Below are 26,254 nucleotides of genomic sequence, written 5' to 3' on the forward strand. Positions count from 1 at the left end.
GAAAGAGCGAATGAATCTCATATACTGCGGCCTTAAAATATGTGTGCAACTTAATTATAATAATACGTCCTGGATAAGCTACGCGGATGTATAAACGAAAAAAGAATTGAATATTAATATTAAATTAACTCGCAACGTTCTTTTTGAAATAACACGTGTGTTTATTTTTACGTAAATACATTTAACGGACACAGCTCTCCTCTCGTCCTTGCTCTACCTAGACAACGATCGGATGTTAATTTCCATTTGTCCCCAGGTCTAAGTCGGACGAGAAGAGGATAGCAGCCAATACAGTCAATATAATTTTTTATAGAATGTTATCACCAACATTAGCCCGAACACACGTCAAGAGTCAAACGTTGTTCATTAGAAACAATAGGCGAAGTGAAACTGTTCTTCAGGCGCCATCTTGAATCGGGAAGACCAGAATTTTCTCCGGCGAAAGAAGGAATGCCAGAGAATCGAGATCGGACACAATTTCTCACTGCATTTGACGATATTTTCTCAACATTTAAGATCCCTGTAGAGAGCACTTTTTTGGCGGTATGTTAATTTTGTTTCTTTTCCTTTTCCTTACTTCTTCATTTCGTGAGGTCAGGTATCCCTAACATTGGATTTTATTTCCGACGACCTAGGAAGCGGATGTTCGTGAAGATCGCACTGGCTGGCCTTCGTCGGTTGCAGAAGTTGACCGTCCTCGACCTGTTTCCTTGACGAGCGTCATGAAGAGCCACCAGGAGTTGGAAGATGTCTTCTCTCGTGGGGGTGCAAAGGTAGCGAGAGGCGTCGTAGTCGTAGCTAGGCATGTATTTACCCCGTTAAAGATGTTCATCGATTTTGTACTATTTACTCAATTTCGTAGATACTTATGCATGTTGCGGGATTACCTTGAATTCTGTCTTTTCCAGGGATAACGCCTGTAGTATCTGGACCTCTTCCAAACGGGTCGGCTGCTAATGTCGATCGAATCCGGATTCACATCCGTATCTTCCCACATGGGAGGCTCTTCGATGAGAACCAGAGGAGACTCCCACGCACCCGGTCCTTGTAGAAGTCCCGTCAAGAAGCTTGTTAGCTGCGACAATTCCGCATCCTCGTAATCCTCCATGGATCTTGGGTGCTCATCTACAATTAAAAGAGCGGAGCCTTTAGCACGACGAGCCCTAAAAGTAAGTTCCTTTCAAAGAGAAAATCTTTTTCCTTCTCCATAAGCGTGCACATTAAATATACCTCCACTTCCGCTTGGAAGATCAAGTGCGATTTATCGTCGCCTCGCTATCGCTGTTCAAACGTTTCGCTAATTTACAGAGCAAAGCTCTAAGGACACCTGTTCACCGATAAATTGCGGGTGACCGCGAGTGCATGCGCAAAATGTACCATAATTGCGGTGCAAGCTTCGTTAAAAGGACTCCTAGGCGGGCGGAATTTTTTTGAAAGGATAAACTAGGTACTTTTTGCATGTATATTTGCGCTTTTTGGGTCTGCCTTCAACCCGTTAATAAATTCCTTGTAAATATTGCAGAGAGATCACTTTGGGTAGGCGCGATCTCGCGGTTATCCACGCAGAGGGCAACCAGTTGCGTCCAATTAGCAACGTCGAATGAAAACGGAGCCAACGGCGCGTTAAACGACGAAATCAGCACGCCCCGTTGCCTCTGTTCATACAGTTTTCCAGGTAAACATCGGACTAACTCGGCAACAACCCTTTACGCCTATTTCCTGTCGAGATCTAGTCGAGTCGAATTTATTCCAATTATAGCTATAGATTAATGTCAAGAGCAAGAGATTGTGATTACGGGGTGTCGTATCTCGGGGGTCTCGAGCTTATTGGATATCAAGTTTCCCTTTAGCAATTTATTATAGAACGTAATTGAGATCTACGTAAGCCGGCATTGTTCGGTTTCAAATATTTCCGAGTACCTTGATTTTCCAACCTTCTTTCTTCAACTTTCCCGAGCGCGACGGGTTTCCTCAAAATGGCGTCCGGTCGAGGCTTCGGTTCGAACTCTCTCCACCCGTGGTGAAAATTCGATCCGTCGGTTTCCTCGTGTGGCCTGATTATTCCTAGATTGTTCAGAGGTTTTATGTCATTTTGGGTATATGTTCCTCCGAGATTGTTGAACAATAGTGCCATATCTTCCATATGATTTCCTGTGCGGAAGTCTATGGATTCCGGTCTCGCCGCCGCCATCTTGACCAACGCCACGAGGAACGGGATAAAGGTTCGCATCTGAAACATCGAATTATATTTCTGTCATCTGGGTAAACCCCGCGTTAGTTAAGCAACTTAAATATGCCGTTGTCATTCAAGTGAAGTTAATTTGGGAAATTTCACCGAATGCTCCAAGATATATGGCTATGAGTACCTGTGTAGTGAATTTATTTCGCGGTGATATTATGTGCCCTAGGGTGCATTCATGAATACGAATTTGGTTACTTTTTATGGAAAAGAAATTCTGCCCGACCGAAAGCGTAGTGAATGAAACTCATCAATCTTGGGTCACAACATAAAACCACCTATAAAAGAGATTCGAGGAAAACCGGGAAATATCATTAACACCATACAGTACATTAAAGATTCCGCGTTTCCCCTCGGCTTTGTCGGGTCATCCCTTTTCCCCATTTATTAGGGCGTAATTCTCGGAGTTTTCCTCGAACCACCGGTTACACCTCTCATCCCTCCCCTCCGTAAATGGGATACTTGTTGCTTCGGTCGAGTTCCACCCACTCGATGTCTTTCCAATTTCGGCCCTCCTTAACGAGGGGACGCGAGGGTAGCCACCGGCAATTCCGGCAGACTTCCGGAAGTCCTTCCGGAAGTGGGTCGTGGACAATTTTTCTTGGGAGAAAAGTAGCCCAGGGGTCGGGTTCCTCCCGTAGGCGGATACTTGGCGGCCATCGATTGATTAACGGCAATTTACCCCATCCCTCTCCACCCTTGTTACTTCACTTTCTTCAGAAAGACCCCGTAATGAGCGAAACACCTTCGCACGGTTGCACTGGATTTTCCCCGTTTCGGCAAAACAAAAAAAATTCTCCCCTTTAATTATCTTTTGTTATTGCGTTTAAAATTCATACTTTAAGAACGGGATTAATCGATCGTTTGCTGCGGTACTCCCAATGGTAGCGAATAGGCGATAACTTTGGTTAAAGAACAAGAAAAAGAAGGGAAAATGCAATTATTAACTTAAAATGATATTTAACAAATTATAGTATATAATGAACTACACGAGTGAAAATTATAGAGTTAGGAAAAATTGGGGTGGATGTTTGTGGAGGTGGTTGGTGATCCCAGCTCTTACGTCGGTTCTCTCTTCTCGGTAATCCCGTATAGGTGCAGTTGCAGGTGCAGTACAGGTGGTCGCAGGACGGGGCGATCTCGGAGATGAGCAGACGAAATGACCCGAACGACCCGGACGACCCTCCCGGTCGCAGCGACTCCTGAGTTCTGGCGCGCCGAGCGCGTCTCCGCGCCTTATATAGAGGCGTCAAAGCGCGCCCCAAAAGAGAGAAAACCCGCCCCCGAAGAGAGAGAAAAAGCGCAGGGAAACGAGAGTGAAACGAGTCCTATGGACATAGGATGTGTGACTTGCTTGCGATCCCGATGTATCCGATAGGAACGTCCCCCGCGGTTTCGGGATGACGTTCCCGAAATTTTCGACCCTAGGCACCCCTGACAGAAAAAGTCGCCATGGAAACTCCTACTTTCGGTCGTCCGCGTTTTTTACTCCTATATCAAAAAGGATATTTGTAAACATTTATTTCCACTTTTCTCTCGTTACTGCCGAGTCGAGTTGCTGACTACGAAATGCTTTGGATAATGGTTTTTAGGACTCTAGGTGTCAATGGAGAATCGTGAATCGTCCCGGTCCCGGGGATGCTGCGAAAGTGGATTTACTACCCCTTTTGCCACCCACTACCGGTTCATATACCGACTCGTCGCGGTCGATATTCGACCTTACATGTTCCAGAGCCGGAACTTATGAAATCCCTAATAACTTTCCCAGCGATTGCTCGTCCTGGTGGGTTCCTTGCATTTCCCCAAAGTAGAAATCCCACTATCAGCTGTTTCGGTGCGATCTCTAGACTTGAAACATCAAACTCCTGTGGAGGGCCTAGGGGAAATTTATTAAATCGGCTAGTACAATTATAAACCACGCACCCGTGTGTTAATCTAACTAGTACACGTAACCCGTTTCATGAATTTATCTGAATTTTTTTTAAACAGAGAATGGTTCTCCCCCTCGCTTTGGAATTTTGTGAAAGGGGTGAAAAGGTGCATTATCGCTCCCTCGTTATCTATTTTTGTAAAACGATGAAGCCCTTTGTCGGTAGCCTCCCCAGCCAATGGACTCCCTCTTTAAGACTCATCAACCCCTAACGATGCCGCGGGCCTCCGTAACAATTTATCCCGTTTTCCAGAGGAAATCCGGTAAAATCGAACCCAGGTGGAACGAACCGCTTTAGCAAGAAATTTTGATTCCGTTCACCTGTCCACATTCCTGGGTACTATTTTCAACCCCGAGGACGGGGATGGAAATAGTCGTCCAGAACCCTGGAATCCGTGTTAGGCTCCTATCCGGAGTTTTTCGAACTGGTTGATATCACCGGTGACGCAGGTGAACTTTCCTGGTGAATATCCACCTGGGAATTTTCCGTTTCCAGAAACTGACCAGGGATGCGATACATCGACGTTCTTCGACGTCACGTGTCGAGGGTCGCACTCATATGACGAGGTGCATAAATCTCGCCAAGTGGAGAATCGTTCTCCATGGGATTGACGCGAGGCCGCGTCGAGTGCGCCGGTTATTAAAATCCTCGCAAATAAGAGCGGATGATTTTTCTCCGTCCTTAAAAATGGCCAGTCCACGGAGAGAAATTTTCAAATTCCATATCCGACCACGTAGAAGAGTAGACAATTTTTAGAAAGTGGTCATGACGCCACCGCGCAAGTACTCCCGCCTCGGCTGCAGGATTTTAATTTTTGATTTGTCAATTTATTAATTTCCTTCGCCTCAATGGGTGGTCCTTAAATTGCGTTTCCTCATTCTGGAACAATGTGTGTCCGTAATGGACAAGAATTGGGGGCGTGAGTTCCCATTTACTCTTGACAAGACCGATCGCGAGGTGTGGGCGTTCGGAACTCTGCTTTATTTCGGGATAAAAGGCTCCTTCGTTTTCTAAAGTGCGTCCCGAAATTGTTTTAGGCCTCCCGAATCTTCAAGATCTGGCGTGGAGAAAGGTATTCTCCCAAACTTTCAGGTACACTTTATTTTCCCACTTCTTTTTTTTTAAACTTCATTCTACACGGTTTGTTGTACACTTTTGAGGTTCCACGCGTTTACATTGGTGCTTTTTACATTTACGCTTTGTTTTCGACTTTTTTAACGTTAATTCCCAGTTTCTGCCTGATTCGAAGTTTCGGGGGCGTTTTTCTGATCGCCGGTTTTCACGGAGTCTTTGTCGGCTATTTTATAGCGACCCTCGTCCGCATATGAATACAATATTCCCACAATTTCATGTGCCTTCACGTACATGTCCTCCACCGTCTGTAAATTTTTATGATAATATTATACACGACGCGTCTAGATGCTGCCAGTAAATATTAAACATCGAATTAGCACTTTCGCACGCGTACTTTCCTAATTGTCCGGAAAATCTGCACTGAAAAGACAAGAAATTATCATTATAAAAGGGACGTACATGACATTCTCTCAATTCCTTGACAGAGTCCGTTTCGTAGCGAAGTCTATCATATTCTTCGGGCGAAAGAGTATATCCGTCGTCGATATCTTTCGTTTCTTGCGTTTTCTTCAAGTCCGCGACTTCCTGCGGACTCATCGGAATCTTGAAAGGAAAATGAATTAAATTTAATGTAATAAAGGTAAAGTAACTTAGAGATGGATTTATACAGCAATTGTTTGCACAATCGTTACCAATTGTGGCTCTCCGTTCACGTAGACCTTCCTCATGTAAATCTCCTCGTCCTTGTCTTCTTCCTCCCCTTCTTCGTCCTTTTCTTCGGGGTACAGTAAATTGTACAGAGACTTCGTTATCTTTGTCTTCTTCGGTTGACGCTGGGAAGCAAAAAGTTTCTCAAATTAAATTCTTCTAAATTATCTCCTAGAGCTTCGCATTAATAATTGCCACTTTTCTCACCTTTCGACGTCTTTCCTCTATTATGGCGTCGCAATAAAGGTACAGTTGGAAAAGCGGGTACTTTTTTATTTCCGGTGGAGCTTCTTGTACCGGTATCAATCGATTCAGGATCATCTTCTTGGTGCGCATCAGTTCGCATTTCTGAAAGCAAAAGTCAACTCTTTAACAGTGTTGCATCCACTCGCTCCGTAAAATGTTCAATATACGTTTTCAGTATATATTAAGGTAATTATTTTTCAAGATTGGAAGCGAGGAAAAATGAACGTCGATTTTATTATTTTGTTCCGTGCCATCGATACATCCTGAATACTTGTGTTGTCACGGAAAGCTCCTGCTTTAAGCTGCATTGTTAGACTATGCGTGCATCGCGGAAATAATCGTTTACCGACGAAATATTGGTACGACATTCGGTAATGAGATCCCAGTTGACGAAATACAGGTCGATTCAGAATTGCCGACTTCCCAAAAAAAAAAAAAAAAATCAGGAGAAGGTTTGACATGTTTCCTTATCCTCCGAGCGTGGGAACAATTTCCAGAGTAAACGCGAAACTCGAAAATTCCATTTTCTAAGCCGATGGGGTTCATCTCGAGGAGTTTCTACACGAGATCCTGTGTCCAGCATCCAATTAAATTCTTGTTTCCCTTCCTTCTAGGATTTGTCCAGTGGTTCGGGATTGAAATAACAAAAGGACTGTAATAAATTCCTGTATCAGAAGTTTCCGCCTTCTTACCTTCCTCTCTTCGACACGGATCTGCTGTTGTCTTTCATAATCCTGTCTGATCCTTGCCATAAGATGGAGCATGTATTTCCTGTCAGTTAGGCGAACTACGTTGCTTCCCATCAGCATTTCCAGCCTCGCTCTTACAGCCGGATAACTCGGACTATAATGGAAAAATAATAACCCGTAAAATGATCGCAGATTATACCACCCCGATCTTCGATTAAACATGGCGCGAGCAATTTTCGTTTGAATAAAATGACATTTAAAATCAAGCGGGACAAGATTTCTAGATTTTATTTATTAGACACTTTAAGTCTCTGAATGTACCACCTACTCGTAATATAAAACTGTGGTGGAAAGATGTCAATAAAAATCGAGATTCGGGGGTGTCCGATCGAACGAGTTCAATTTCAGAATTGGCGGCAAAATGAAAGCGCAGTCGGCTTTCTCCAGCTTTTTGGGATTTCCGGAAACCACTTACCGCAACCTTTTCCATAAGCTGCAATTTTTTAAAGGGATTTTTGTTATCCGCCATCGACATATCCTCGAATGGTACTTTTTTTTTTTCTCGCGGTTTCATTCGCCGAAGCCCACGGGATAAAAGAAACTGCGTCACTCGGTATTATTTCGAAGTTCTTCGGGTTTTGTCTTTAACGAGGGTTTTTAAATCAAGAAGGTGTTAACGAAACGTACCATGGATTTTTACCGCGAGTGTCGTTAACAGTCTGAGGAGGTTTGGATTTTCCGGACTTGCCTCGCGACTTCGTACGCGAGTTTCGTGCCGATCGTCCCATATCACTTTGTGTCTTTCGGTTCTCTACCTCGGCACCTTCGTGTCAGACCTTCTGCGAAGTACTGAAGGTAGACTCGAGCCACCTACGAGGTTCCCTCGCGAGATATTCGTGACTGGTGGATCGCTCGTGTAACTCCAGTCAGCTTTAAAGGGCCCGCCATGGGAAGGAGGCGGAACTCGACCATCGAGGATAGACTATAATTTCTACCGACAGATTGGGGGGATGATAATTTTTATTTAATACGAGAAACGCACTTGAGACACGGGAATTAAATTTCAGTGCCGACAAATGATTCCGTCGATACTTTCACAGGGGACGAACCACCGCTAACGAGGAATAAAACATATTCCTTTGAATAGGAAGTATCCCTTAGAAATTCGTTACCGGAAGGAACAAGGACGACTCGGAACATGTTCGAGGAACCGACGAAGTAGAACATGGCTCTCTATTTTTGTCAAACCGAAATCAATACGCGTTGCCAAATCGATGGATTCTTCGAACGCACCCTCACGCATGGCCTTAATTTAAGCTTCGCTCTGTAAAGAATAATTGCAACGAATGCTGCAATTGATTTCTACGAAATTTACGTTTACGTTTCTTTGTCTTAAGAATTACCATATGGTGGAATTCGCATTGTTGTAGTTTCCATTTAGGAGGATAATGTCCGAGGGATATGTTCGCCCAACACGAGACGACGGGAAGAGCAATCGATGATCGATCCGCCAACTTCTCAAGGAACTGGAGAAAGTGCGCCCGGCTCCGTTACTCTCGGAGAGCCGCGTATTCCGCTTTATTTATGACTTCTTTTTGTCCGAAGGAAGGACTGATCCTGCGGCAAACGAGCTTACGACGTCTAGAAAATGGAGTCCGGTCCCTAGGGAATCGGCTTATCACCCAGAAAAGAGCACTCTCGTCCTCTTAGTCCGCTTTACCTCTTCCGGCTAATTTTTCTTATACGTCGGAGACATGTAAAACTCTTCTGCTCGTCCTTTCCGTCCTTGCCCAAGCCCTTGCAGTCTTCGAACTCGATTCTCTTCTCTTTCTCCTGCCGAACGCCCCTCTTCGAAACCTGCTTTATCTTCATCTTGACCCCCTCAGCAATATCCTCCAACCAATCCTCGATATATCCTCCCCGAAGAGTTCGTCGGCCTCGCTCCGAATAGTTCCACGATTGCTCGCAATTCACTCCCGCGAGTCGTTTTGACAGAATCTCATTAGGAGACGCGTTTACGAGCACGCGAACAACGGGTGGAAGGGATAATAAAAAGAACGAGAGTGGTGGAGGGAATATTATTGAATGTACAATTAACACCCGATTATCACGTTTAGGGGGCCTTCGTGTCCTCTTCGGTTCTTCCCGGCCGCCATCTTGGAGAACGTCGAGGCGCGGAATGGGGGCGTCGAAGATGCACGATTTGCGAGTTAAACCGCGCGGGCCGAAAGTAAACGCCTAAATTATCCGACAGGCAGGTTGCAAACGAAGTCGGGCTGTCGGGTTACGAAAAGTAGGGAGGCCAGACGTCGTGACACCGACGCGTCGACACGCGATGTGCTTACAAACGTCCGTTTTGTGGAGCGATCGCGCCACCTCGAGGGGACCTCGCAATCGATACTTCCATCGACTCCCCATTGTGCCTCGGACATCACAACGGAACCAATTTCCAGGCCCGATTTTTAATGCATCACCGTTGCACCGTTAGGGAAAGAAAACGAACGATATTCCTGTCTTATCTGCATCTTATAATTCCTCGAGTTTTCGGACATCTTGTATAGTAGATTTTGCGGTATCGAACGCTGTAAATCATAAATCTGCAGGGGGAACTTACGCGTATTTTACTGGCTCGGTTTCCCACCATTTTAGGGGACGATTGTAGAGGTCTAAGGTGGAGGTGAACATCATTCCCGGATCTTTCCTCCGCTTTTTGTGTCTCTCAGGTTTTCTTCCTTTCCCTCGAGAATTCATCTCGCCTTCGTCCTCGTAGCCAGTCGAGGTTTGGAACTTTCCTCGCATTTTCGAAGCCTTTCTCTTAGTTTCACCGGAACAACTTGGACATTTTTACGAACCGAAGAAAACGACCGAGATACTTAAAATTTACCACGTGTCCCCCATCTTATTTAATTTTTCTCCAATCTGACAGATCCGAAAGATTCTAAGGGAAAAAAATTTGACATTCGCTTTAACTCGAATTAAATTCATTCGATTAGTCGAATCGGAGGTTCAATGTGTTCGCATTTTGCAAGTAGTTGTCTTCGATGCAGAATTGCACAAATGTTGAGATTTAATTATCGGTACGAAATTGAACAATGAGAATAATCTCTCTTTTTTTTTTTCATTATTTATTTACATATCCCGTCAATTTTCAGACGTCGAGGATCGTCGAGTCTCTTTCGTTGGCGAACGAGACAGGAAATCGATCGACCTCGTCGACCGTAGAGATGGTTGTCATTTATTGCTAAAACCTTGGAAAAGTGTTGAAGAACGTCTACCTTGACAGCGGAAATTGCTGACATTTTTCAAGGTCGTTTTCAATCTCCTTTTCCTTTATTTCCAGCGTGAAAATTCAAGAATTTAGACATTGGTCACTTTCATGTCCACGATTGACTCCTTCGACCTCTTCCTCGTCTTCTTTCTGTACGCTTCCCATGCTTCTCTATCTTCTGCTTTTTGCGGACCCCATTCGGGTGTTGGGTTGACGCCGATTTCGAATTTCTCCTTGAAAGTTCCCTAAAAGAATATCCAGAATGACGTTTTTTCGGTATTTCGAAAGTTTATCAAATAATAACTTGCACCTCTTTTCGAGAAGTCTCTCGAGTGGGTAATATTTTTGTGACAAGCTCTCGTTCGCTCACCTTCGTAATTATAAAATGGATTATGGCGTATCCGGGAATGCAGATGATGCTGACCATGCAAATGGTCCACCCAAAAGAGATCGCCCATTCTGGATATTCCACGCCATTGTACGTCAACCTCGTGTTGAAGATTATTGTCGTGACGAAGATGAACTGTTATAAACAATGACATTGATTATTCATGAGAGGTACTACTCCGAAATATAAGAGAAATTGAAGAAATCGAATTTTAGTGTATATTTTCACGGTATTGAAATAAATAAATTTATTGTATAAATTACCGAAAGAATAATCGGCGTGGTGTATTTCCAACAAAGGGGCCACCATGGATGCAGTTTCTCTCCGATCATGAACTCGATGTCTTGAACGAAATTTTCGCAACCTGATAATGAACGTAATAATTAATTAAATATTTATTGACAAGTTCACCGAATTTTACCATAAGTCCACCCAACGACGATGACTTCGACGAGGCAGATCGAAATTACGGAAACCGACGCTGCGTACCAGTCGAACATTTGTAGAATGTACATGCCGCCCTTAAAAATTAAAATTATTGTCAATGAGGAAATTCCTAGACCTCGAATTTGCATATTCGTTTGACTCACATTCGTGACGAAGAATAGTGATCCGAGGAACAAGACGAAGATGGAGACGAGAACCACCAGATGCTTCCTTTTCCTTAGCGCAGGATATTCGTCGGTGATGCTGGATATGATGGCTTCGATTTGGACGAACTAGAGAAGAGTCCATGAAAAAAAAAATTACGCCCACGCGAAATCCGTGGACAAAGGAGATATCACGAAAAATTACGGATTACTTACGCAACTGTCCATTCCCAGAAAGTAAAGCATGCTGAAAAAGAGCACCGACCAGAGTTGAGGAAAAGGAAGCATGCTGATGGCTTCCGGATACGTGACAAAAGCCAACCCGGGCCCTGAAAATAAAATTATCCGGTTGTAATGATCTATTTTATTGGAATAAGTTTCAGGCCAAAATGGCGGACGTACCACCGGTCGCCACGGTGGAGACCGGAAGTCCTGTCCGGAAGGACATGAAGCCGAGGACGGAGAAGACGACGAAGCCGGCGAAAATGCTGGTGCCGCAATTTAAAATCGGCACCAAAATGGAGTCTCTGTAAGTTAATTAAATAATTAAATGACTGGGCTTTAGATATTCGTAGAGGGCATTCAGGGGTGCCAGGACACGTTCTGGCTGAACTTACAATCGATTATTATTCCGGAAAGGATTATAACTGGCCATGTTGACGATGCCGCCCCATCCAGGGCCCAGGGAGAAGAAGATTTGAATGGCCGCGTCAGCCCAGACCTTCAACAAACAGGAGAGGAGACATTCGTGACGTTCCCTTGAAGGGCGACCCGAAATAGCTTTTAGAGGGGTGTTTAAGCTAGATCGGTGACCTTTAAATTGGTCAGCTGCGACCAGTTTGGCGTGATGTAGAAGAGGATGCCGTCCATCGCCCCGGGGAGGGTGACGCCTCGTACAAACAGAACGAGGAGCACGACGAATGGGAAGGTGGCCGTGAAGTAAACGACCTGAGAAAAAAAAAAAGATGTGAGTCAAACCTGGATTTTTGGTTCTATCCTTGCGGTGGTATATCTACCTTTCCGACGCTTTTGACGCCGTTGCAGATGCAGAGGAAGACCACGAGCCAGGATGCAATGTTGCACCAGAAGAGGGGCCACACTATGCCGCCCATCTCGTCGATCCCGTCCGAGATCTCCAGAATGTGATTGCTAAAATTCCTAGATTTTAGCAGTGTAGATTCGCGTCATCTCCGCAATCCTGGATGATCTTGAAATTTACTTACTGAAAAAATTCGTCAGCGGGCGTTTTGGTCCTTTCGATCAGCTCGATCTGATCCGAAGAGTTCCGCTGATTGAATATTTCGGCTCCTAGCTGTTCAACGGTAAGAGTTTTGCTTTGAAAAAATTATAACCGTGTATTAAATAATATTTGTAAGTAAGACGACCTTCAGACATCTATACGTGTTCCAGGAATTGTCGCAGTCTTCCCAGGGGACCTTTCCACTGATGGATTTCACCAAGAAGAGGAGAGGGTACGAGATGACGACGTTGTAGTACATGGTGCAGATGACGTTTACGATTACTATCGCGAAACCTGCCCCTGTGAAATCGGAAATAGGTAAATTTCATACAATTTTAGGATACGATGATATAATTTTTTTTCTCTACCTTTGAACAAGGGACTCATCCTGAACATGGTGATGCAGCCAGTTCCACCGAACTGGCCCATGGAGGACTCCATGAAGAAGAGGGGAATCCCACATAAGAAGAGCATCAGTAAATACGGAACAAGGAAGGCACCTGTAAGAATGTCATTCAAGGCTTACTTTCCATTATTTCATTAACGTCTTATCCACTTATCAGCCAAATGCGCGGCCAATTGTCTATCGTAGATTTGGGACTATGTCGGTGTTGACGCGTCAACTGGCCGGTATGAATATGTATGCCGCGATTAAGGGCCTCCAATTCCAATTGTGGAAGAGGAGACAATTTTCAAGGGCAATTTGCGAGGCACGCTTAGATGGAATCATTCAATCGCGGCCCTCGGGGTCAATTGTCACGACCCAATAGGAAGTTGTTCCAAAGCCTAAGTACAACAATCTCTTCCTGCCCTTCGCCGAATTTTCCCTGCTCCATTATTAACCTCGCGATTAAGGTGAGGACAGCATTTCAATTTTATATCATTGTACAGCTGAATATTTATGGAACAGGTGAACTAATCCTTTTTCTTGTACACGTGTAATCATTAAGTGCGATGCCAAGGAGCCCGGCGTTTTCGCATTCCACGAGCTCGTTTAACCTCATTTCCGCCGAGTGGTCAGATCTGGAGATCAGGACGTGGTTGGGATTTCCTCCCCAAGATTCTCGAGGAAGAGGGAAAACCTGCGGAATCTCTCAATTGTCTGAAATCCGAGTATGTCGCATCCGCGGCATAGTAAATCGTCACGTGGGCAGTAATTGGGACATGAGGCCAAGGCTAGACCTCTCGTTAACAGGATTTCCTTCAAGGAAAATCGAATGGAAATTGAGCAGCCGTCCATCATCACCGAAGATGAACTTCTCATCCATTGCCCTTCGCACTCCACGTGTCATCCTAGCCGCGTATACTCTTGGTGGTCAAAAAAAAAAAAAAAGAAAAGAAAAAAGAAGAAAATGAAGATATTCATACCCCTGGGTCTCATTTTATATATATTTATGTTAACACCTTTCACCTTAAGACTTTTTCCAATCGAGACAAAAGACCACCCTAGAAGTGGATCCTCGAAACGCGGTGCCCACTCACCTCCGCCATTTCTGTAACACAGGTACGGAAACCTCCATACGTTTCCGATGCCGATGGCGTATCCTGCGCAGGACAGGAGAAACTCCATTTTGTTCCCCCAGGCACCCCTGTCGGGGTTGGTGTGAATTTTTTTCCCGGTTTCCGCCCCATCTCGAGAGTCCACTTCGGAGGTCCGTCCAGTCGCGCTCATCTTCGACCACTTGTCAATAATTTTAGGGAAAACCGATACGGGGAACGATCAAATTCGCTTATCCATGGCCCTCCAGTCTCCGGTCCTCGACGAGGAGAGGGAATATCGGCTTCCTGGCGGAATAAAGGACGGTTCACAACTGCGGAACGAAACTCGCGCCTAGAGTGGTCCAGCGCGACGCGCCGTCCCCGTACGTCCACGTAATCAGTGCCTAACCACATAAATAGATCATGATTGCGCTCGAGGATAGGTACTTGCTCCTCGTAAACGTCATCGGGTCTCCTCGAGACCACTTTCACCGTTTTCCTTGGCTTTTTCGGGACCGTACGAATTTTTCCCCAATTTTTCCCGCCCCAATGTTTCAAGGGGTGGCTGGAAGTCCCAATGGTCGCGTCATTTTGGACATTTAATTTTGGACCGAATGACCGACTATATTATTCATTTACGAAGTTTTTGGAAATCTACCGCTGTCCGTGTTGAGCTGTACTTTCTCTACTTCGTAGTTTTATCGACCTGTAGACATTTTCTTCGCGTTGATCTCTCGCAGGTAACCGCGTCGATGGTCGGTAAAAAGGATTTTGGCTGGGGAGGACTTATCAAGAAGAGGGGTTTCAACGATAAGCATCTAGGTATCGACTGTGGATAACGTAGAAACATCCCTAGGGGTTGCAGGAAATTATTCCCGACCACGAGACTCCCAACAGTTGGAGGAATCGATAAAGAGATGGAGCTAGTGGGTTAAAAATTTTGCAACGGCCGCAGTGGATTGAATTTTTCAGAAGATCTATTTTTCCGAGCACAGTTCCATCACGTGCAGATAATTGCATGGTACTTCATTTTACTTGCAATTTAGTGAAACACTTTTTGCGAAGCGTTAGAGGGTCGTATTACGGGAAGAGATTATTTTAAGGGCGGTCAGGAAAGGGAGATTAAATCAGAGGAAGGTGACCTCGCGGTCTCAGAAATGAAATTTCACGTTTCTATGTAGACAGCGGAAGATCACGGATCCGGCGCATCCTCTAAATTTCCTGTAAAAGCCTGCTCTCGTATGAGCGAGCCATGCATAATGAAGATGGGAGGAGGTTGGAGTGTATTAATGTTGCATCCCTCCACGACTACCCTCGAACGTCGGTGATATTCCGTTTCAGGGCCCCTCCTAAACTTCTCTAACGCGGCCAACTTATCCACGAGGGGGCAACATTTAAAACGAACGCTGAGAATTTTAGGCAAACTAATTCCCGAGTCGTGACGTCTCCGGGCGTGAAAGATGGAAAATTTGGATCAGGGGAATCCCGGAACGGCCAAGCGATCCGTTCGGCGATTTCCCCTACGTATAATTATCCGCACGTCCCCTGGGGGTCCGCAATTGGGCAGACAAAATCTCGCGAGCGCCTCCACCCTCTCTCCCCCGCGAAATAGTCTCTCGACCGGCGGAATCTCGATTTATGCTAAAGAGATCCTCGGCGTAATCTCCCACTCCTGCGCGTCTTTGGACAAGACTCTTCTTCGACCCCGAGGACGCTTCGGGGTTGTGCAAACGCGGAGAGTGGATCCGAATTAACATTGGAAATGGACCCGAAGCTCCCAAAAAGTTTCGGATCCACTTTGCCAGCCGAATCGGAACCGTCTCCTCCGGGTCCCGAACACGGTGGGTATCGGTGTATTCGGATCTCCGTGGGCGTCGAGTCGGGATTTATTAAATATGCCGATTTAACGCCTTTTTTTTCCCTAGAACGTCCATCTAGGGGAAAAACGGTCTATGTATTAAATCACTTGGAGCAGTCCTCTGGAAAAAGAAGGACTAGAAGTTTTCCGACACTCGGCCGGGGCTGGGATTTCCCGAAATTACGAAATTGCCGTTCTTCGGACATGGCGGATTTGCCGGAGCATTCGAGAGGGCTCTTCTTCCCTTGAGATATATCCGCCGGATGCCCGCGCTCATATCGGATTGTTAACGCAAAATAAACCCCGGATCCTGGATGCCGGCACTCGTACGGATCTCGGCAACCGGTTAAATCCGACCCGGTCTGTGTTTTGAGTGGTGCAATCCGTATATATACGGCGCGGACGAGCGTACGGATGTCGGGGGATCATCCCGCGTAATCCTCCGTTAAAAAGCGACGAGAGGGACTTAAGTCGAAATGGCCATTAGCGATCGGCATGCGAAATAACTCCCTGGCGCGGATCCCGCCGAGGACACGTCCCGGAAAGGAGTTTTGCTCCTCGATCCTCCGATTCGCCCACCAGCTTGGAAATTACTCCCGACGAAACGAGTGACCGAATATCCGAGACAAACGCCAAGCGGAGAGGGATTCTTCCGGTTCGACGGGATTTCTACCCCATTTTTATTCACCCTGCAGAAAATCCCGAGATACGAAATTCCCCGGTTTTCGTAAATTTATTCCCGGAGATAGTTTCCCGTTTACACCGGTTTCCGATAACGTCCATCTATATACAGTTGGATGCACGATCCTAACCTGGAATTTCTCTCAAACCTCGTAAAAATGTTCTGAAAGTTCGTAAGAATTGTGCGGAGATTCCTGGTCATTTCACATTAATTCCACGTAATTTTTTATAATTATCGTGGAATTAAGGGAAAATGATACATGGCGTAGCGCTGAGATTTTCGGTGGCGCCATCTCGCGAGTTTCGCCGCGACCATTGAGGCGCCTGCCATCTGGCGGACGCGGGCGAAGCTTCGCGAGGAGGCCGGCGAGCGGGAGAGAGAGACGTCTCACAGACGCAGGACAAGCAACGTACGTGTCGCGCGGACGAACCACGGATCGTAATCACGTTATGCGGCCCCACAAATCACCGCGGCGGCACACCCCGAACGTCCCTTTCAATTAGCCACTTGACGACGTGACTATCACTCCCGGAAAAAGAAGCGTCGGCCTGTCCACTCGTCCGGCGAAGTACGATGCGACCGGAGCACCTTCAAATGTTTACCTATTACGACTTCGCAAAAATGCGAAATTTTTCATACTCATCTACTAGTGTGCGAAAAAAATCCGATCAACATTCGCATGCGAAATTAACTTTCCTATGAAACATTCAAATGTTCAATGACTTGCTTTCGCAAAAATGCAACATTTTTCATACGCATCTATTCCTATGAGAAAAAAATCCGCATGAACTCGTGAACCGGGACCCGTGCCTGTAAAGGTGTGAACTGGAATTCCCTGATCTTAATGCGAGTTTAATTATCTTAATTAAAATCGTTAATCGCTACGTTGAGTGGGGAAAAGCGATGCACATATTCGCGGCCACCGGAGTGGAAGGGAATAACTTTCTCGCAGGTTTTCGCGGTCTCTAAATTCGAGGCTAGAGGGACTTCCAGTTGAGCAAGGGCCACCCGTTATACCGACTCTATCGGCGAATCGGTTTTAACGGGCTCTAGAAGGCCGATCGGCGGGTGGATACACGTGTGAACTGCTCGGCTTGATCCTCAATAATTCATCGGACATGCGACACGCGCCGAGCTCGGCACTCGTGCCTCGTAGCCATCGTAGATCGCCCCTGCGAGATCGTAGATCGATCGGACTTTCCAGGTAAATTCTACGATCGAGGGCGACGCCGAACTTCTGGGGGGTGGAAGTGGATAAAATTCACCAGTCGGTTTAACGACGAATCAAGCGAAACCGAGGCGAATCCACGTAAACGCTTATATATGCTCGATTAATATTTTATCATATTTTTGACCCATCATCTAAGACACGCGTGAAAAATAATTAGCCTAGCCTTTATCGCGTCAGCGATTCGTTGATGTCGGGATCGGGGAGTTCCTAGTTTTCATCTTTATCCCCAAACGAGAACACGAACCTCGCGAGCGCGGCGGCCATTATTATAATCGCGAGATGTATACTCCTGGGCAGCAGTCTCCGGTAACACGGCAGTAATTACCGGCTAGGCGTAATTAGTGGAGCATAATTAAAATCGCGACAAAAGATGAACGATATCGTCTGTCGCTTGTTAGTAGACGGTTTTGTCGGGTGCGTGTATATTCTTCGCTCAAGGAGTGTTCTGGCCTGTTAGTGGGTGCTCTTCATTGGGGGTCTTATGGGGTCCCACCTCCTAAACTTTCAGACTTCCGAATCCTACCTTTCCGGAATTCCGAGGAACTTGGCTCGAAAAGAAACGGAATGGAGAGTTAGCGACGGCCCGCCATTTGTAAACGCTGCGATCAGAATTGTTTATATATCGCCGGGAGGCCGTTACCGCCACCCCCTCGGACTTTCCATGTTTTTTTTTTTTCCACAAATTTTCCTTCGCCTCGTTTATCGATCCGTTATTTCCATCGATTTTTTTTTTATCCGAGTTCCGCGAGGACGACATCGCAGCCCCGACACCTGCTCTCAGGGTGCGGATCGGGGTTTACATCCCCACGACCCATTTGCCGGCCAATCGACATCTCCCCGAGGAATCTTAACGTATTCCCCCCCGGATGTCCATCCCTTGGAGGAATAACGGCCCTCGTCAGCAAATCGTCGCGGCTAAAAGGGTGGTCCCGCGACTCCACCGGGTGGGGGTGGTTGCGGATATCTCCTCGACCACCCCGAGTTCCGGCTTAAGGGTGGAGCACCCTCATTGGAGGAGTTCCCATTCGAGGCGACATCCTCGATCTCCGCTCTCTCGGCGAATCGGAGGTTGGCCTTTTTTCACCCGCCACCCGCCACCCCCTGAATGGCAACCCCCTCGCGGATTTCCGGAACGGCGCGCGGACCACGCCTGTCCCGTGTTCGCCGGGTTCGGGGATGGATTGTCTCCGATCCGATCGGCGAACGAGTCGCTCTTCCAGGGGTGGAAACCGCCCCCGTCGACGGCGGGACCGCCGCGGAAACGGCCGCGCCCGGAATTGGCTCTCCGCGATTTTTATCGCGGCCCTCCTTTGTCTTTTTATACCCCCGCCGTTATCCGGCCCGATTCCGACTCCGTTTTCCCCCTTACTCGCTAACCCACCCTTATTTCTCGATCTCCTCCCGGGCGGGCGCGATTCGGCCGCAAAGTCGGGGATTTGTTGGGGGTAACTTTCCCGATTGAGTTTTTTTATACCGATGGGGTGTGAGATGGGCCAGCCTCGGAGGGGAGGGTTCCTTCGGAAACGGTCCCTCCCGTTTCGGGGCAAAACCTAATGCCTTCGTTCTCGTCTTACTCCCCTCTTCTCGGTGCTCCGTTTGGACCTACGTTTCTATGTTAATGAATTTTTATACGCGACCTAGCCCAACCCGGACCAAACTCCCTGGCTCATCCTTTCGTTTAAGGGCTAGAGTTTCGGCATTTCCCGGTAATCCCGGGAAATTTATTACCGGGTGTACACTCTCTACTAAATAAGGGTTGCCCTCCGTTTACTTCCTCCTGCTCGCTTCATCCCCATCTGCATCTCTTTCCCATCCTAGGGCGTCTCCGAAACCCCCGCGAATCGTTTCGTCCCCTACCCCGGCTTGCTCGAATGCGATGCAGGAATCGGGATTAAATCGTGTCCTTTCTCCTAAGCCATTTGCAATCCGCCACTCGAGTTTATCGGGTCCACGAGGGTCCTTCGTCCTCCGACAAAAATCGGCTCCCCGAAGGTACTGCCCGGGGGCAAAAAACGAGACGGTAAAAAATGACCCGACCGGATCCCCCATTGACGAGGACGAAGGAGGAGATGATCCTGGAGGGTGCCAGGACATTCCGCTCCCGTTTTCCGCGAGGTGGAGGTGGTATTCCTCGGCCGGAAGGACTCGATCCACGCACTACTCGAGGACGTCGAACCAGTCGACGGATGATCGGGGCCGTGATTACGACCCGGGTGCGAAAATAAATGGGGCGCACGCGCGGTGGGGGGGAAAAAAAATTCCCGGCATTGTCGGGGCTCGGAAAAAGCGGAAAACTGCTCCGCGGTCCGGCCACTGAATGGGCCGGCGTCAAAATAAATTCAAGTTATTGCACCGCTCGGTAATCCTACGTCGGGCTCCCGGAAACCGCGGGGTCCGTCCCCTCCACTTATGCAGACTTCCGTACAACGCGAATTCTTATCACGGGAATTCCCATCATATCCAAAGATATTCCGACAACATGTATCATGTAATGCGATTCTTCGTACAATGCGCCGAGTAACAAAACGCATTATGCACGTTATACGGGAATCTACTGTATCGCCTTTGCCGATGAGGTCCCAACGACTAGGCCTTTGCGAAAAATTTCAATTATTTCTCCTGAAAAGAAAAAAAAAGAACTTATCAAAAATTTCTCCTTAAATTTTAATAATCTCTCGATGTGGGGACGCGACGATCGGACGGTTTTGGAAATCTTGGGAGATGGAGTCCAAGTAGAATTAGTAGGGCGCAACCGCAGACCTCGAGATCGCTTTTTTTTAACTCGGACTTAACCGGGAGCGAAGTTGCGGCAACGGACGCGATGATGGATGCGGCCGAATCTCGGGGACGATTTCGCGCCGCATGGAAATGGAGGGCCGATACGGGGAGGAGGAAAAATACCAGGAGCTTGGGGATGGAAATATCGACATCGATATCGCGCGGCTGGGATTATCGGGCTTTGATTTCATTTGGAGGCCCTCCCCCCGCCCCTTGGATCCGTCGTAAATTTCCGCGACCAGCCGAGTCAAATTTGAATATCGGGGGGAAAATAGACGATTCCGCGTCCAGTCTTTCGCGTTACACGAGGGGATTTCGGGGGTACGGGGCCCCATCGACGGTCCGCGACATCAGGAATCCAGGTCCGATATCGCCCGAGTGGACGCGCCTCCACCGCGGGGGTGAGAATCGCGTCGGCGATCCGTTTAATGGGGGCATTCCGACTTTATGGGGGACCGCGCGCGTGGGCGGGACGGAATGGCGGTTCTCCGGGAATAGTCGCCACATAGTTGCGAACAGATAAGAGCCAATTATTTCAACGATCTCGATATCCCCAGGATACGGCGCGCGCCCTCCGCGCTAAACCACCTTTCTTCCCTTATCGCGGGGAGATAGTCCTTCCCGGTTTTTCGGGAGTAGCTTTCGGCATGAAGACCCTGGGGACCCCTCTCGGGGATAACGACGTTGATAAGTGGTCGGTAAGTGCCGAAGTATTAACTCCGTCGGGTCGTGGGGACTCCAGGGTGCCGACGACGAGATGGAACGTTTCGTCTCCCGTCTCGAGATCGGTGAAAAGGTGATCTAAAAAAATGGTCCAGGGCGAGCCGGTACGCGATGGCCCCGAATTCGGCGTCGGGCTTGGCGCGGTCGACGAATTTGCATCTATCTTTCTAATTTCGTTGGGCCAATCTGCATGTTGTTATGCCACTCCACGCTGGGGGAGACGGCCCGTTAAAGCGGACGACGCTTAAATAAACCGTTCCCGTGGGGTGAAGCGTGCCTACCCTCTTTTCGACCCCTTCTTTCCCCTTTGCGCCTCCATTAAGAAGCACCTTCTCAAAATGGCCCTCGCTCCTAAACTGGCCACCAGCTTCGCCGATCTCGGCTTATATCCCAACGTCCTCCCCAAACTTTGGAGCAACACCTAAAGACCGACTCCCCCCAAAACCTGTATCCTCGGTTCGCTCCTACAAAGTAGCTCATTTAGCCGTCCTAACTCCTGAGAAACAGGTGAAATCGGTAATTAGAAGGCTGGACTTAGATCCCAGGGGACCGGCAGTAAGTCCCGCTCGCAATTACCTCGCCCTCGTTAAGCCCGGAGTTTTAAGTCCAATCCTAACTCGATTACCCTGATTTATCGGCTCAGTTTACCGCCTTCGAGGGCCGGATCCTCCAGGACCCGTTTCCTCCGTCGTTTTCGCGCTTCTCGTATCAGGAAGACATTCGATAAACATACATAGGAGGAAAGGGATCGATGATAAGGATCAAGGACTAGGGCGATCTCGCTCATGGATCACGCCGTTCGCCACTTCTAGGGAAACCAAAGTGCCCACGAGTGTCCAGATATTGCGCAAAAAAAAAAATATATATATATATCCCCCTCGTGGTCCCCGATGCGTGTTACCCCCTGCACCCCGGATCGCAGAATCTCGCACACAGTCGATATATCCAGGCGGCCGAGGGTGCGGCGTCGACAAAATGGCGGTAATAAGGGGTGTCAGGAAAATGGCCGCCCTGATGAACCCTGAATCGCGGCATTACGGGAACTGATTGCGACTCCGCTCGGGGGTAGGAGGCGGGGGGTGCGGTCACGTACAACCCCCCTCTGGGGGGGCCGCGTCCCCTCCCCGAGGGGGGGCTCCAACCCCGAAGGAAGGGGTTATATAGAGTTAGTTAGCGACGTGTGATGTCACGACGCGCGAGCGGGACACCGCGGGGGGGGCGGCTCTCTCGGGTTCGTCGCAGGTTAGGAATGCCAAATTGTCCCTCGGGATTCCCTCGGGAATTACCCGGGAAATTATGATCCGATTAAGGGCGCCGTTCATTACCGAGATTCAAAATCGCGCGTGCCGGGAATGAACGCGACTCGGAAAGCCCCGAAAGCGCGGCTCGCTTTCCGCTGGCCCGGCTACAACGGAAAGGACCGCTTCGAAGCGACCACGTGGTCGCCGGTGGCGCCCCCACGCGGATCCCAGCCCAAGCTCCAGGCGCAAGAAAGGAGAAACGAGAGCGCATTTTTTAACGGGTTGCATATCGAGGGCCGTTATCGACCGTGGCGATATCGAGGGCCCTTATCTCGGTTCGCTTCGGTTTTATTCCCTCAGACAACCCTCGTCCGCGAAGACAAAACGACCTCGCGAGTTCCCCGCCTAGGCCTCATCCGAGGGTAGTAAAGTTTAAAAATTCATCCCACCTCCCGAAGCCTTCCCACTCGCCCCTTGCCCCCGTGATAAATAATGCAGAATCGCGTGACTCCTCGAGGCAGTTGCCCCCGGGAATTAATATTTCATCGCGCTCATAAACGGCCCGTACTCACGTATGCGCCTCTTTTTGGGAGGCATTTCGAAAAGAGGGTGGACCCTCGTCGATACGGTTTGGGGCCGGAATTTCCCTTATCGCGGTCGTTCTCTCATCTCGGGAGCCGAAACCCAACGGGAGCGAAAGTGCCAAAAGGGGTGCAGGAGTTCCTTCCGACTGGCAAAAGTGACGTTTAATTTCCCTAGAGGATAAGTGGATGCCGGGGAAACGCTCGGCGCGACTTAGCCACGCGCCGGGGCGCGGCCGAGGGTTATCTTCGAATATCTCGAGCGAATAAAATATCCGGCCACTTGATCGTCCGAGACTCCGGAAGATCGCGGGAGGGTGCTCGAATCTTCCTCGAGTGCGCGAAAAATCCCGCTCGGCTTCCTTACGGATCCGTCCCCTGATCTTCCCGCAGGAGAGAAACGCTTTTCCGACGGAAACTGTGTGTTTTATTTTTTTTTTTTTCTTTCTTAATTTCGAGTGCCCCTCCAACGACGCGTCGAGACGGTAAACCGCTAATCGTCTCTGCGGATTTTCTCTTTATCGGCTGAAATGAGCAGATTTACGTCGAACGACCCGGTGGTTACGAGACTCGTTACGTTTCGCGGGAGTGATAAGGACGGAGGCGCGGCCGTGATACGCGGATTACGTCCTCTTTATTTTTGCGAATCATTTCCGCGGCGAGGATCGCTCGTTGGCGGGGCATTCGGCATCTTTGTTTCTAAGGGTCGCGGAATTAAAATATTTGGAAGCGGAAGGGAAACGAGGGTCGAGATCTGCCGGGGAACCGCTTTCCGTGATTCCCGAGGCGGAAAGGAACCCGGCAGGAATTTTTCACGCAGTTTAACCACTCGAGGGCGCCCTCGACGTCCCTCCGTCTCTGAAGTCGATTTCCAGCAACGTCACCGAGTTAAGCCCGACGTCACTTTTTTTTCCTTTTTTTTTTTATTCTTCCGGGCTACGCCGCGAGAAGGAGAGCGATAAGCAGGAACGTCGGTTCATCGACTCGGACGACACATTTTGCGAGTTCCTCCTGGACGAGTCCTTTGCGTCTTAATTCCCTTCCTTTCGGCTGCACCCTTCGGCAGGGATTCCTATTCCTCAAAGCATTTGCAGTAACTGCAGACAGGGCGTTGCGTAGAGAAAAGCAGTTTTACCGTACCCTAAGTAAAAGCTACGACAGGGGTCCCCTCTTAATCGCGGGAATACGCGACGAGACGAGAGTTAAGTCTTCGTTAGTCTTTTAAGCTCGCCCGTAAACTCAATCGTAAAATCTAAGCTGTCCTTCGCTAAGAGAGGTTCCCTCGGTGTTTTATCTCGCCTCGCGAGGATCTCCTTAACGGAGCCTTAAGGGCGTACCGAGTCCTTCCTCCGGGACGAAACCTCTATTTGCCGCGTTAATCAGCTGAGCTCTCATTTTTTGGACTCAGCCGCATCGACCTCGTCTATGATAACGGCCGATAAGATGCGCCCGATTACCAGATTTGCGGATTTCTCGCTTCCGGTTGAATCGGAAAAAGGAGAAGCCACATCCTGCCGCGGATACGTAGATTAATAAAGGTCTGGCCTCCTCTCGATAGCGACCGAGTCAACCTACTTTCCTCCGCGTTTCCAGGTTTTTGCCCGCTCTAAAAGGCGTATCAACCGGCGTCCATTCGACGTTTTAATCGCAGCCCGGGGGTAAACGCGACCCCGGCGCATCCTACGTCAATTACAAGCCCCCGGAGTACCCTAACGATCGGATCCGGAGCTCTTATCTCTCTCTTTGTGGGTCTCGCCAATTTCTCGTGCGTAGGAAAAATCGTCCGGCCTCGAGTCGCAATTACGGCGCGTCCGCCGGCAATTACGCTCTCCTTACGCATAAATTGGCGGCACTCGCATTTCCCAGCACGCACCGGGAGCGGCGGCACGCGAGGCACCCGATACCAAGTCGGACAATTACGGCTGATTATCGACCTCCTTATCGGCATTATAATCGGCCTGTCGTGCGGCCCTCCTAGCGTTACGTCCTTCCCGATGGTGGGCGCCGCCACCTTTGCGGTGCCCGACGGCGATTACGTCGCCCTTAAATTCGGCCGAAAAAAAACTCCAACCGAGTGGGAGAATCGCGCCACCCTAATCGGGAATCGACCTTCGGTACCTATTCCACGTGGGTTAGGAAGTTGTAAGCGGCAAAGTTTGCCCGGCCGGAAGTAAGGAGGGCTTAATACGCGCGGCTATCAGGGGATCTCCTCTTCCCGCTCGGTGGAGAGAGAGAGAGAGAGAGGGAGAGCGGTCCTCGCGCTTAAAGGCCGCGACGTGCGCAAACTAAATTTAAAGCCCATTTAACGAGACACTAAATTAAACCCGTAGAGCCGGGCCCGCGGCTTTCGAGCCTGGCCTCGTCTTTTGGTCGCACCCCCTAAGACCCCCGTGGCCTCTTTCGCTTTTCTGGCTGCATCCCCCGCCACCCCTCCGTCCTCCACTTTCGACCGTTAAACGCAAATTACGCGTACCCTTGCCCTATTGATCTAGGATTCGTTTTGGAGCCCGTAATCTCCCCCACTTGCGAACCAAGTCGCCGAAGAAATCGGACTTTCAAGGAAGAGGAAGAGTTTTCGGAGAAGTCACATTCGACGGGGCGAGTCGCGGATTACCTTCCACGGGGTACCGAAATTCCGGGGTAACGACGGCCGGACGAAACGGAGGAACTGGAAGTCGGAGAAAGAGGGGACAGGTTGGTTCACGGTCTATCGAAACGAGCGTGTTGGCGCGGATGATCGCTTTACACTCGCTTTAGAGTCGCTTTACAGTCGCTTTACGGCGGATTCTCGCTCCCTCCGGATCGCCCATACGGTCCCCGTGACTTCCGCTGGGAGCGTTTCCATGGACGAGTTAACTTCGAGGAGACAATTCGGCGGTGCCGAGTGCACTCGTGCATGGGCTCGTCGCGTTTGTACCGAAACTAACCTGCACTTAGATGTGCGTTAAACGTCCGAATGCATTTTCGCATTTTCGCATTTTCGCGTTTTCGCATTTTCGCATTTTCACATTTTCACATTTTCGCATTTTCGCATTTTCACATTTTCACATTTTCGCATTTTCACATTTTCGCATTTTCGCATTTTCGCATTTTCGCATTTTCGCATTTTCGCATTTTCGCATTTTCGCATTTTTGAATTTTCACGTTTTGCCGTCCGGAGACGGATAAGCGACAATTTTCCCAGTGCGAACCGAAATTGGTCGAAATATCGACGTCGATGTCGCGCACTATCGTAGCATTTAACTCCACGCGTAGGATCGAGCGTAAGCGTAATCAACGGGTCTTATCGTTTCCCCTCTACCTCCCCT

The 26,254-nt window shown here is 48.5% G+C and overlaps 3 protein-coding genes across 3 annotated transcripts; all 3 read right to left on the bottom strand.

The window, feature by feature from the left end:
- Positions 1-588: 588 nt before the first annotated feature.
- LOC105696737 lies at positions 589-3,412 on the bottom strand. The gene is given in 4 exon segments (XM_012419435.1): positions 589-798; positions 867-1,125; positions 1,921-2,230; positions 3,303-3,412. Coding segments are annotated over 3 exon segments (750 nt in total). The 5' UTR covers positions 3,303-3,412; the 3' UTR covers positions 589-617.
- Positions 3,413-5,355: 1,943 nt separating this feature from the next.
- Positions 5,356-9,760, bottom strand: LOC105696782. Its single transcript, XM_012419504.1, has 6 exons — positions 9,502-9,760; positions 6,891-7,041; positions 6,160-6,300; positions 5,937-6,077; positions 5,704-5,847; positions 5,356-5,549 (listed from the first exon to the last, which is right to left on the bottom strand). Exons 1-6 carry the CDS (start codon positions 9,684-9,686, stop codon positions 5,391-5,393), a joined length of 921 nt encoding a protein of 306 aa, XP_012274927.1. The 5' UTR covers positions 9,687-9,760; the 3' UTR covers positions 5,356-5,390.
- Positions 9,761-10,027: 267 nt separating this feature from the next.
- Positions 10,028-14,166, bottom strand: LOC105696772 (sodium- and chloride-dependent glycine transporter 1). The gene is made up of 14 exons (XM_012419493.1): positions 13,856-14,166; positions 12,742-12,873; positions 12,519-12,673; positions 12,357-12,445; positions 12,150-12,282; positions 11,947-12,081; positions 11,751-11,854; positions 11,536-11,660; positions 11,350-11,462; positions 11,134-11,262; positions 10,965-11,064; positions 10,807-10,907; positions 10,526-10,678; positions 10,028-10,400 (listed from the first exon to the last, which is right to left on the bottom strand). The coding sequence occupies exons 1-14, from the start codon at positions 14,043-14,045 to the stop codon at positions 10,245-10,247; spliced, it is 1,815 nt and encodes a 604-aa protein (XP_012274916.1). The 5' UTR covers positions 14,046-14,166; the 3' UTR covers positions 10,028-10,244.
- Positions 14,167-26,254: the final 12,088 nt, after the last annotated feature.

This window comes from Orussus abietinus, unplaced genomic scaffold (assembly GCF_000612105.2).
Source record: "Orussus abietinus isolate OABI.00-Male unplaced genomic scaffold, Oabi_2.0 scaffold16, whole genome shotgun sequence".
Lineage (NCBI taxonomy): Eukaryota > Metazoa > Arthropoda > Insecta > Hymenoptera > Orussidae > Orussus > Orussus abietinus.